The sequence below is a fragment of the Micromesistius poutassou genome (assembly GCF_964030765.1).
Source record: "Micromesistius poutassou genome assembly, chromosome: 11".
NCBI lineage: Eukaryota > Metazoa > Chordata > Actinopteri > Gadiformes > Gadidae > Micromesistius > Micromesistius poutassou.
Window position 1 is genome coordinate 950,927 of NC_140281.1, and position 12,500 is coordinate 963,426.

Sequence of the window (12,500 nt, forward strand, 5' to 3'; positions counted from 1 at the left end):
TACAATCAAAACACAATTGGCAAATATGGGTTCTTATGAACAACACAGTGGCGCCGGCAAAGGCAGCGAGTCGGTCAGGATTGAGCTAGCGTTGCTAGTGCTAGCGTTCACAACGGTTATACTGTCTGATGTATTGGATTCTTTTGCGGTGTTCTTTTTTATTTTCGGATATCCATTGTAAATGCCTAATTGTTTCTGCCGAAGAAGTTTAATGTCACTGACGTGCGCGCCGCCGGACGGGGCGCAGTTCACGCGCACCTGTCATAATAATGATAACGTTCTTATCGGTTTAGTGAACAAAATAAATGCAGCAAACAACGGTATTTAATGGAAATTGTCACAAGTTTGATTACAATTTGTTTTGTGAGCAAGTGTTTTATTTTTTTTATCATATTTATAAAAAAAAAAAAAAATGTCACTCCCCTTTTTTCAATTGAGGGTGCAAACTATTTTTTGGGGGGTGCAATGCATGCTTATGCACCCCCGTAGAACCGGGCCTGCATTGGAGCCAGCCAATCGGTGGATGTGGACGCTGGCATAGTGAAGGTCATCCTGCCGTTCTATTGGTTCACTCTGTGCTGAAGGAGCCAAGCGATTGGTCCCAGCTAAGACGTTGTCGTACACAGGAACAGGAAGAGACTGACAGGGAGAGAGGGAGAGACAGAAAGGTCCATTAGAAAAGCCTTTTAAAAGGCTTCATGCCGGCTGGCCTTGACCCAGAGCTGGCTACCGTCGCTGGGGTAGGACCGTGGATCCACCACTCAACCACTAAATTGAGGGTTTTTCCTTTCACCTCCAACAGCATTTCTTCATTGGGCATCATCTCTTATGTTTGCATATTGACAGGGCAACAGACAAGACCACTCGCTAAAGAAAGAAGTCACGTTTCACATGTGGTTTGGGGCGTTGCCTCGGGGTATTTCCACTGTGTGTTCGTTCCATCATGGGTTAGTTAAATGACTTCCTGTGTCTCACCCCCTCCTCGGTCTCTGGCCGTCCTCCCAGCCCAGGGGCTTTTCTGGACGCCTTCTTTCTCCTGGGGAAGAGAACAGACGGATGAAGAAGCAGCAGGAGAAATCCATGTCAAAGAATGAAGGGAGAGAGAGAATATACCTCATCCAGAGGAAGACGAGGAGGGCTATGGGGGATAGTAAGGCCGCAGCGGTTCCTACAGCAACTAGTGTGTGTGGTGATGGTGAGGAACCTGCAACATCCATAGGCCAGTATTAGACTGTGTGCTCAAGTCCTTAAACCTGACCCTTTGATACATCAAAGGTGTTGGTCTATCAGATGAACGATTACCTGTCACATAAATGGACAACAAGGTGGAATTATGACGTCCGATTCCATTATGCGCTCTGCAGTAATAGTTTCCTCCATGCTGGGATGAGATATGAGCGATGGTGTAGTTCTGTCCTGATTGTCCCACTGAGTCTTCATGGTCCTTGAACCAGGTGAAGTCAGCTGCTGGGTTGGCATCACTGCTGCAGCTCAGAGTCACTGAGCTGCCCTCCTCTATCTCACCAGAGGGACTTGAATACACAGATGTGTTTTTAGGCCCATCTGGAGGTCATTGACATGGCATGACATTGGAGGTCAAAAACATGTATAAACATAACGTGGACTAGTATTAACGATATTGACAAGAAAAGCTTTGAGAGCTTTTGAATTGAATACATGATGAATAAATATCTTAAATATGAGAGAACTGCTCCATATGACGTTAAACTTTTAGCATTTTAAACAGTACTCTCATATCAAAAAATAGCAGAGAGTGATGTTTGCCCTTTGGGATGATTCATGTAGACGAGGTTTAGATAATTTCTCTGTATTTGCAGTATAACAAATACAGAGACAGTGTATAACAGTGTGTTTTACTCACACTTCACATCGATGGAGATGGATTCTGATGTTGTCCCTCTCTCATTCTTAGCTTCACAGAGATATTGTCCAGTGTTTGAAGACTGGATGTGATCAAAGACGACCTGTTGACCCAGGCCCGTCACTCTGGAGGAATCATCTGTAGTAACCTTGAACCAGGAGAAGTTAGCTGCTGGGTTGGCATCACTGCTGCAGCTCAGAGTCACTGAGCTGCCCTCCTCTATCTCACCAGAGGGACTCACGCTCACTGAGGGGGTCTTTGGAGCATCTGGTGGCAGGTGTGTTGATAACAAGTGTTAGTTAAATGTATCACAAAAGTATTATCAAACATGTCAGGCTAGTATCATTGCCCTTTTCATTAAAGAGTCACCAAAGACAAACATCAGACTGCAGTCACCACCTCTGGCTCAACAGTGTTATTGCAGTCACAGGTAAACTGGGCCAATCAGAAACAGATGAAGTGGGATGTAATATACACATGGTACATTGAACGGTGAGGGTCTTTTGGGGAGAGCGGAGGGGTCGGTCACTTCTGACGGAGCAGGAGTAGTTCCCAGCATGCCTCGGGGTGACGTGCTCCAGAACCAGCTGGTTATTTGGTTCCTCCAACAGGGAAACGTTGTTCTGGTACCAGATGTAGGAGGGTGGACCAGTCAGAGGACAACTGGTGATACAGCTCAGTGTCACTCTCTGGCCCTCTGTCACCGTGGCAACAGGGGTCACGTCCACGCTCAGGCCTGAATAAGTAATATATAGTATATAATTAAACCGCTGTAGAGTCCTGACTGTTTAATATTATTAGTATTATTGGCCGACTATATATAAAGTATTACCTGTGACGGTCAGAGTTGTACCATGTAAATCACCTTTCCATTCATGGTGATATGTTGTGAACTTGAAGCGGTACTCTGCTGAATCTGTGACTTTGAGGTCAGTGATTCTCAGAGTGGAGCTTCGTCTCCTTTCGTCAGAGTACTGAGCACGGCCTTTATATTCAGAGTCTGTCTTGAGGTCCCTGGGCTGTTGATTATCTCTCCATATATACCAGTATGTATCTGATGTATAGATTGTTCTAACCGGGCCGTATGTGCAGGAGATGTCCACTGATGTTCCTTGCAGAACACACATGGTTCTGGTGGTGTAGGACACTTTGTAACAACTGTAGACAGAGACACCTGAGAAAGGAATAGCACCGTTAGAGTTCTTGAAGCACTAATCTGGTGAATTTGTAGTCTTAGTGTTTACTAAGAGAATAGCAATCTGGTTTAGTTCAATGAGAAAATACCAGAGTAGAAACTACAATAGTAGAAACTAAAAAGATATACTATAATAGAAGCTGTAGTTTATGGAAGTAAATCTGTCTCATCGGATTTTGAAAATAAAAAGCCACTGATTTTTTAGCTCTGAATTTTTCTGATTTTTTTTCTTCTGAATTTAACTAAATATTCAAAGTAAAAAAATGCAATAGTCTAAATTCAGATTCATAATGCTATGCATTCATTTCAACTTAGATATTTTCAACGTAAGTGTTAAACTGTTGCAAAATGTCTGCTACTGCTCTTGAATGTGCCCTCATACTGGCACCAGTGCACCAGGTGAAGCAAATCTTAATAAATGACTGATGGCCTGCCTTTGTGCCAGTTCTCCCCAGTCAAACAAAGAACTCAGTTGTGTCGTCTCTTAATATGTGTACCCGGTATTCCAGCTTTTTATGATGGCTGCGCCAACAGGTTATGGGCCCAGGAAAGAGATTGGAAGCCGATGGAATCGTTTATGTTTTGATGGAGACGAGAAAAACTACGAGTTATGGGAAACTAAGTTCCTAGGCCAACTATGTTTGCTCGGACTAAAGAAAACCATCCTCCATGAGCCAGATGAGGGTGAGGATGGTGCAGAAGGAGATGCCGAGAAAAACGAAAAAGCGTATGCTGAGTTAATCCAGCTGTTGGACGACAAGAGTTTGTCTCTTGTGATGAGGGATGCGGCTGATGATGGTAGGAGAGCGCTCCAGATACTGAGGGACCACTACGCTGGCAAGGGAAAGCCCCGTGTGATAAATCTGTATACTGAACTTACATCCCTCCAAAAGGCTGTCAATGAGAGCGTTACAGATTATATCATACGGGCAGAGACTGCAATTACCGCACTGAGGAATGCGGGAGAGACTTTAAGTGATGATCTGCTGATCGCAATGATATTAAAGGGCTTGCCAGATGTGTTTAAGCCATTTTCCATTCATGTGACCCAGAGTGATGAGAAATTGACCTTCGCTGAGTTCATGACAAAGTTGCGGAGCTATGAAAGCACCGAAAAGTTCAGGACCGCGTCCACAGAGGAGGACAGTGTCATGAGAGTAAGAGGAAGATCTGGCGGGGACCTGAGACTGACCTGCTACAGCTGTGGCCAGAAGGGCCATAAAGCAATAGAGTGTCCTGCTGCGGGCCAGCGCAGTGGACAGAGACAATGGTGCAGTTTTTGCAAGAGCTCCACGCACAAAGATGTGAACTGCAGACGGAGGAGGAGAGACAAGGTCAAGCAGGCGGTGGATGAGGAGGGCCACACGTTTGCATTCAAGGTGGGCCAGGTGGATGGAGACCCTGTCAGCAGACCACAGAAGAGAGGGCTTATGGTCGACACGGGGGCCACATCCCACATCGTGACAGACATCACAAAGTTCAAGGACTTTGATGAGAACTTCAAGTCGCAAAAGCACATCCTGGAGTTGGCGGATGGTGTGAGGACCAGCGGTGTCGCACTGAAGAGGGGTGCGGCCAAGGTTCGTCTGATTGACAGGAGAGGATGCGCAGTGGACACGATGTTGATGGGGGCATTATATGTCCCATCATATCCCCAGGACATTTTTTCTGTCAAGGCAGCAACCGCCCAAGGAGCGACTGTCATCTTCAAGGAGGGACAGAACGAGCTCATCCATAAAGACGGTATGGCATTTGGGATTCAAGTGTATGATAGGCTGTATTATTTAAACACTGCTGAGCCTATAGATGAAAGTAATGGAGAAGATGGATGTCATGGATGCTATGATTTGCAAACATGGCACGAAATTTTGGGACACTGTAATTATGATGATGTGTTGAAGTTGGAAAGTGTCACAGAAGGGATGAAAATTAAAGGTAAATCTGATAAGTCGAACCTGAAATGTGAGGTCTGTGTGCAAGGGAAATTTGCTCAGAGCAGGAACAGAGAACCAGATGAAAGAGCAACTGTACCACTTGCACTTGTACATACAGATTTGGCTGGCCCTATAGCACCAGCAGCAAAAGATGGGTTCAGGTACTCTTTGGCATTCACTGATGACTATTCAGGTGCAATTTTTGTATATTTTTTGAAAGCCAAGAGTCAGAGCTACAGAAAAGTTTATTGCTGATGTTGCACCTTATGGGAGAATCAAATGTATTAGATCTGATAATGGCACTGAGTTTACGTCAAAGGAGTTTCAGTCACTAATCAGTAAAAATGCCATTAGACATGAGACCTCAGCCCCTTATTCTCCCCATCAAAATGGGACAGCTGAGAGAAACTGGAGAACATTGTTTGAAATGGCAAGATGTATGTTGATTGAGAGTAATCTGCCAAAAGAACTCTGGACATATGCAGTTCAGACTGCTGCAGCTGTCCGCAATAGATGTTACAACAAGCGAACAGGACAGACTCCATACTACATGCTGACAGGGAAAGTGCCTGATCTGTCAAGAATGAAATGTTTTGGGTCAGTATGTTATGCATACAAATATAACAAAAAGAAGCTTGACTCACAATCTGAAAGGGGAATCTTTGTTGGTTACGACAAGAATAGTCCTGCATATCTAATCTTCTACCCAGAAACAGGGAGAGTACTCAAAAACAGGTTGGTAAAGTTTATCAGCAAATGTGTGAATGAGTGTCAGACTCAGACAGACCAGGATAGGAGTGAATACATCCTGTATAGGGAGAGGGGTGAAACCACTTCTCCAAAAAATGATGTAGTGAAACCAATCACACAGGGGGGGAAAAATGCAGTCAAAGTGCTGGAAAATACGGCGGAAGAATAATCACGAGGGTTTCAATAGGGTCCTTGCCATGTTTGGCTCGGTCCCTAATTAAAGCTGAGATTTGTGACACAGACACCACTACAGGTGAGGGTGAGAGTGTTAAAAATGCCCGATATCCAAAGAGGGAGAGGAGACCACCTAAGTACTATAATGATTATGAATGCAAGATAAAATGTGATGTTGATGATGATGATGATGATGATGATGATGGTGATGACGATGGTCAAGGGTTAACTGTTGACTATTGTTACCGGGTTATGTCAGATGCACCTCGAACTCTGAAGGAAGCCATGAGCTCACCAAAATCACATTTGTGGGTTAAAGCTATGAAAGATGAAATGGACTCTCTGAAAGAAAATGAGACATTTACCCTAACCACTTTGCCAGAAGGTAAACATGCAGTGGGGGGAAGATGGGTTTATACTGTAAAAGAAAATCCGGATGAGACAAAAACATACAAAGCCAGGTATGTAGCAAAGGGTTATAGTCAAGTTGCAGGGATTGATTATAATGAAACCTTTTCTCCAACTGCTAGCATGACATCTGTGCGCAGTCTGATGCAGCTTGCAGTGCAGCATGGCTTAGAACTGCACCAGATGGATGTTAAAACTGCATACCTGCATGCTCCTATTGATTGTGAAGTGTACATGGAGCAGCCGGAGGGTTTTGAAGTTAAGGCAAAGGCAAGTGAGAAACTGGTCTGTAAACTTAATAGATCATTGTATGGTCTGAAGCAGTCGGGACGAAATTGGAACAAAATGCTTCATGATTTTCTATGTGAAAATGGTTACAGTCAAAACCCAGCTGACCATTGTGTTTATAGTAGACAGACTGCGAATGAGAGGGTAATATTGTTAATCTGGGTTGATGACCTTATCATTGCTGCTAATGACAATCAAACTGTGAAAAATGTAAAAGAAATGTTGGGAGCAAAATTGAAAATGAAAGACCTTGGTGAACTCAAACATTTCTTGGGTATTGATTTTGTGCAAAGAGGAGGTGAAATAAAAATGAGTCAAAAAAGGTATATTACAAAGATTTTGGAGAGGTTTGAAATGATCGACTGTAAACCTAGATTTACTCCATGTGAAAACAAACTGAAGTTTGACAATGAGGGTCAACCTGTTGACCAAAAGAAGTATCGTGAGGTTGTTGGCAGTTTGCTTTATGTCATGATATGTACAAGACCAGATCTAAGTTGGATTGTAGGCAAACTGTCACAATACCTGTCTGAACCAAAAGAACAACACTGGGTAACAGCAAAACACGTGTTGAGATATTTGAAGGGAACTGTAAATCAGGAATTGTGTTTCAAAAGAAGTGATGTAAATCTTAAACTTGTGGCATATAGTGATGCAGATTGGGCAGAAGACCAGAACGACAGGAAAAGTACAACTGGGTACTGTTTTAGTTTGTCTGAGACAGGGCCTGTTATTTCCTGGAAGTCAAGGAAACAGCCCACAGTTGCTTTATCCACATGTGAGGCAGAGTACATGGCCCTGGCAGCGACAACTCAGGAAAGCATGTATCTAGTACAGTTGTTAAATGGGATGGACAGTGATTGTGAATATGCACCAGTGACAGTTTTTGAGGACAATCAGGGTGCTATTGCTTTGTCGAAAAACCCTGTACTGCGTCAGAGATGTAAACATGTGGACATCAAATTCCACTTTGTTCGATCTGCTCTCAGTGATGGGAAAATCTGCATTGAATATTGCCCAACCGCTGACATGGTGGCAGATGTGTTAACTAAACCTGTAACAAGAGTCAGGATGGATAAGTTTGTGTGTTTTATGTTTGGGATAAAGTGAAATGTATGTCATGGTAGATCTTGCTGTCAGTATCAGAACAAGTGGGGGTGTTAAACTGTTGCAAAATGTCTGCTACTGCTCTTGAATGTGCCCTCATACTGGCACCAGTGCACCAGGTGAAGCAAATCTTAATAAATGACTGATGGCCTGCCTTTGTGCCAGTTCTCCCCAGTCAAACAAAGAACTCAGTTGTGTCGTCTCTTAATATGTGTACCCGGTATTCCAGCTTTTTATGATGGCTGCGCCAACAAGAAGCATTTAGTGTAATTTGTTACAATTCATGTAAAAAAAAAAAAAAAAAAAGGCTACAATTCACTGAACATGGAGACAAAATATGATTTACCTGGTTTCTCAGAGCGACGGTCTCCAGGTTGTTAAGAATGTGTCCTTTCTGGTACTCTTCCTTCTCTCTTCTCACCTCCTCCAGCTCCATCTCAACCGCAGCCAGACGCTGCCTGAGACCGGACTCTGTGGAGGCCCGTTGAGACTTCTGATTGGCCAGTTCCAGACGTAGTCCCTCCCCCTCTGCCTGCTTGGCATAGCACTAGAGTGACAGAGGGAGACATTCCAATGAACTGGCGGGTGTAGACTGGGTAGCCCCGCCCATTCTGCCGGCGATTTGACATTTCTTTCTAAGTTTCGATATGTTTTTGCAGGAGCCAATCACCAAGCTGGCTTTTCCCCCCCCCGGCGCGCTATTGGCTGGTTTAACACAATGGACGACAGGGAAGAGACGGCAAGCAGACAATTGCGTACAGAGTCAATTTGAACTCCGCCCGTTGATCACGCCTCTTTGTGCTGAAGAAAATGACAGCAGCCTCCCCCAGACCGACGTGCAATCCACGACTGAGCGTGGGTCTGGCACTGGCCAGGCCACTGGTGGTGTTGATGGTGGAGGATGCGAGTATAAATAGAACACTCAGGGAGGCTCCTGCCGCTGGTAGCTACCTGCTGCGTGAGGCTGGCGACGGCCGACTCCAGGTGAGCTATCCTCACCTCCTGCTTCTTCTGAGCCGCTCCGCTCGCTACCCTCTCCGTACGCAGACCACCTGGGAGGGAGGAAGGAAGACACACACATGCACACGCACGCACGCGCACACACACACACACACACACACTATATTCAGTGTGTGTCAACATGTTGAAAATCAGACGGCTGGACGGTTACGTCTACTTAATGTTTAGATCTTCTCTTTATTTAAGGACTTTCTTAAATGTCGGTGGTTAGTGAATGAATGGGAAATTCACTTGAGCCACTGCAGCCGTTCAAAAAGGGGGCGGTCAATGTTGACTCCTGTTTGCCTGGAAATCCAGACCCACGTCTAGAAAGCTGTAGGGTCTGGTGGCAACGAGTGATGAAAACGGCCCGACTCGAGGGGGCGGGCACCAAGCATGCATTTGAAAATATCACTGCACGACAATTGGATAACACTACGACCAATCAGAGGAATACAAGGGGCCGACGCATCCAGACCCGCGGAGCTGACCAATAAGATAAGACTCTTGCCGTATGCGATCGGTAAAACAGCAACCGCTTTTGACAGATACGAGTCGTTATGAACCTTGAGGTGTCGAGTGTCCAAGGACCTACCGATGGTTTCATTGAGCGAGCGAATGTGGTTCTGCATGTACGCGTTCTCGGGGGCCACGGGGGCAACAGGGGCCCGCCACAGCGGCCGTGTCTCGGCGGCGGTGGTGGTTGCGGCGCCCTCTAGCTGCTCCTCCAGCTTCCTGCAGCGCGTCTTCAGCGCAGACACCTCCTGCTCCAGCGCGTGCGCGTACTCTGGCGTGCCTGCAGACCGCACGCAGGCGTCACGTGCGCAGTCACCGCGTTGACGTTCTAGAACCAGTAAAACAATGTATCGATATATAGAGGAAGCCTGTAGAATTATTTGTATTGTACCATGTGTGTGTGTACTTTTATACTTTTATCAAACAGTGATATTAAACATATCACTGTTTGATAAAAAAGTAACAAAGGATCTATTTTTTAATTATCAACCAATTATCAATACAATTAACTTTACAAAACGAAAATGACGATTCTACATTTTCAAACATTCTGCCGGACTTTCTGGGAAGAAGACTACAAACAAACAATCAGCTGAGCTCGGCATGTGACGATAAACAAAAGCAGATTCTTGTGTCATTTGATTGCAATAAGGGCGCACTCACACCAGGCCGTCTGTACCGTTGCCAGAGTACGTCTGCCCCCCTTAAAGTCTAGATCGTTTGTCTAGTGTGAGCAGCACTCCAGCCGTATTCAAGTACAGTTCAGTTCCGTGGCCTCAGTACACTTCGGAGAGGTGTGCTCAGGCCACGGTATGGACGCTAATGAGCCGACATGCACACACGCACGGATACACAGCCTATATGTACAAGAGGCGACCGTACTCAGGCCCAGTTGAGATTGCCTAGTGTGAGCACAGGCCAGCAGCAAAGCGGGGGGGGGGGGGGGGGCAATCGAGTACGGTACAGGGACACTTTGCCTAGTGTGAGTGCTGCGCCCTTAGACCTCCTCTAACCGCACCTTCTGGCCTGGTGGCCTCAGGTCCTCCAGCAGGGGGCGCTGTGTGCTCGGACGACGGTGCCCCGGGCTCTGCCTGGGCCCCCGCTGCGGTGGTGGTGGTGGTGGTGGTGGCTGGCTGAGGAACAGCCGCCCCGCCGAGGGCCTCCATGTCCACCCTCATCTGGGCCACCACGGCCCGCAGGCTGCCGTTCTGCTCCTGCAGGCGGCAGACCAGCTCCGACCCGACGGCACCGGCGCCCACGGGGAGCCCCTGCCGGGGACACACGGCACCGCGCGGCGTGATTACATTTACAAAACGGCGTGTAGCGGCTAATCACACTCACACCTGGTGGTGTAATATGTCCCATTTAAAAATACTGCTATCAAACCACAGCAACACACACCGCCTTGGTAAACACACGAGGCGCCGATTGCAATCTTGAACACTAGATGGGGCCAGTAACATAAAAAAACGAATTTGGATGAAAACTCTCCAAGCCAATCTTAGCCAACCCAATATAATCAACACTATTAAATACATAATGTAGCCAACATAAGAAGTCCAATGAGCTTGAACTCTTACCGCGAAATAATATACAAGACAGGATATATTTCCTGGAGAGCGCTTTTACAGAACAAAGCATAATTAAGTTGGATTCATATCGATCGGTACCGGGGTAATGAAAAGAGAGCCACAAAGAGGCTGAACTCTAGATGCTCACACAGCCATTAGGGATGAAAGCGATCCAGAATGTTGACGCACACAGAGGCTAGTCACAATACCTCTTAACTTAATAACAACTCTAATAATACCCATAATAGATCAGTAGCTAAAGTATCACCATAACAACAGAGGAGAAACCAAGGGTAGGGTAGTGTTTCTCCGGGGGGGGGGGGGGGGAATAAATTATTCAAAAAATGAACAAACACATTGTTTTCAGTCATTTCCACAATGGTTGTGGCTCAGGGCCAGGCGGGTACTCTGTTACAGTACGACCACGTCCAGACCAGGGGAGCCTCCTCCGGCTCCCGTCCGCTGGCTGAATCCCAGCGTTGTGCAAGTTCACACTTCACAGGAACTAGTTCAAAGTTCAGTTCATGCAAAAGAAAATGAATGAATTCACGTTCATACTGTAGTTTCAACACCAATTTCAGTTTTGAACTAGTTCATGTTCAGTTCATTAACAGATTTTTTTAGAAACCGAAGAAAAACTGTTGGAGTGAGTATTCTGTGCTTATCTTTTAAAATGAATCCTCTCCATTACCTGCTGTCCATCACTACAATCTCAGATTGTTGTGGATATTATTTGCACACCTGTTTCATCCATCACAACTAACGCAGTAACTCTGTTTAATAAACATGTCATCTGGACCGAAGCATCAATTCAGAACGTCACAAAATCTGAACTAGTTCAAGATCAAGTTCTTTAGTTAAAAAAATATGTTAAGTTCAGTTCAAAGTTCATAGAAAAACAAACTTGTCCAATGAACTGGTTCTTTTGAACTACTAGTTCTTCGCGCACAACACTGGTGACTCCTGTGTCGGGGGGAAGCTTCAGCCTCAGCTCGTGTTCGCGCCCGTTACGGCCGGATTAGCGGTGAGTCCAGTGGAGATACGACATGAGCGAGCAGAGCCGGGGGGACACGTGTGCAGCAGTTATTCTCGGACCGACGAGCGAGACACACACACTTGTCACGGGGCAAGTGACCAGGGTCCTGTGACGGGGCACTTGACACGGGGGAAAGGATGGATTGATACCGCACACGCGTGTGTGTGTGTGTGTGTGTGTGTGTGTGTGTGTGTGTGTGTGTGTGTGTGTGTGTGTGTGTGTGTGTGTGTGTGTGTGTGAATACATGAGTGTGTGTGTGTGTAGATATGAGTGTTTGTGTGTGTACATATGAGTGTGTGTGTGTGTGTGAGTGTGTACATATGAGTGTGTGTGTGTGTGTGTGAGTGTGAGTGTACATATGAGTGTGTGTTAGTACATGAGTGTGCGTGTGTGTGTACATATGAGTGTGTTTGTGAGTACATGAGTGTGCGTGTACATATGAGTGTGTGTGTGTGTGTGTGTACATATGAGTGTGTGCGTGTGTGTGTGTACATATGAGTGTGTGTGTGAGTACATGAGTGTGTGTGTGGCCAGCTTTCTATTTAAAGCCATTTGATGTTGCAGATTGATTATCAGAGAGAGAGATGGCGTAGCGGTGCCAGCCCGCCTCATTCAACACAAGGCATGTGACCTTACAGGA

General features: G+C 45.9%; 2 protein-coding genes across 2 annotated transcripts in view; both read right to left on the minus strand.

Moving 5' to 3' along the window:
* The window catches only part of LOC311355841 (cell adhesion molecule CEACAM6-like), a gene marked incomplete at both ends in the record, with an annotated part of 3,336 nt that extends 327 nt beyond the window's left edge, over nucleotides 1-3,009 (minus strand). Inside the window, 7 exons of the mRNA XM_084475665.1 lie at nucleotides 498-639; nucleotides 976-1,036; nucleotides 1,114-1,204; nucleotides 1,303-1,563; nucleotides 1,883-2,149; nucleotides 2,367-2,618; nucleotides 2,715-3,009. Of these exons, the coding sequence (XP_084331791.1) occupies nucleotides 498-639; nucleotides 976-1,036; nucleotides 1,114-1,204; nucleotides 1,303-1,563; nucleotides 1,883-2,149; nucleotides 2,367-2,618; nucleotides 2,715-3,009 (1,369 nt within the window). The remainder of the gene's footprint in view (nucleotides 1-497; nucleotides 640-975; nucleotides 1,037-1,113; nucleotides 1,205-1,302; nucleotides 1,564-1,882; nucleotides 2,150-2,366; nucleotides 2,619-2,714) is intronic.
* A 4,740-nt stretch (nucleotides 3,010-7,749) lies between these two features.
* The window catches only part of ccdc57 (coiled-coil domain containing 57), a gene marked incomplete at its 3' end in the record, with an annotated part of 19,145 nt that continues 14,394 nt past the window's right edge, over nucleotides 7,750-12,500 (minus strand). The window contains exons 12-16 of the mRNA XM_084475666.1: nucleotides 10,272-10,521; nucleotides 9,333-9,581; nucleotides 8,690-8,790; nucleotides 8,085-8,285; nucleotides 7,750-7,764 (exon numbers count right to left, since the gene is read on the minus strand). Coding sequence (XP_084331792.1) covers nucleotides 7,750-7,764; nucleotides 8,085-8,285; nucleotides 8,690-8,790; nucleotides 9,333-9,581; nucleotides 10,272-10,521 — 816 coding nt within the window. The remainder of the gene's footprint in view (nucleotides 7,765-8,084; nucleotides 8,286-8,689; nucleotides 8,791-9,332; nucleotides 9,582-10,271; nucleotides 10,522-12,500) is intronic.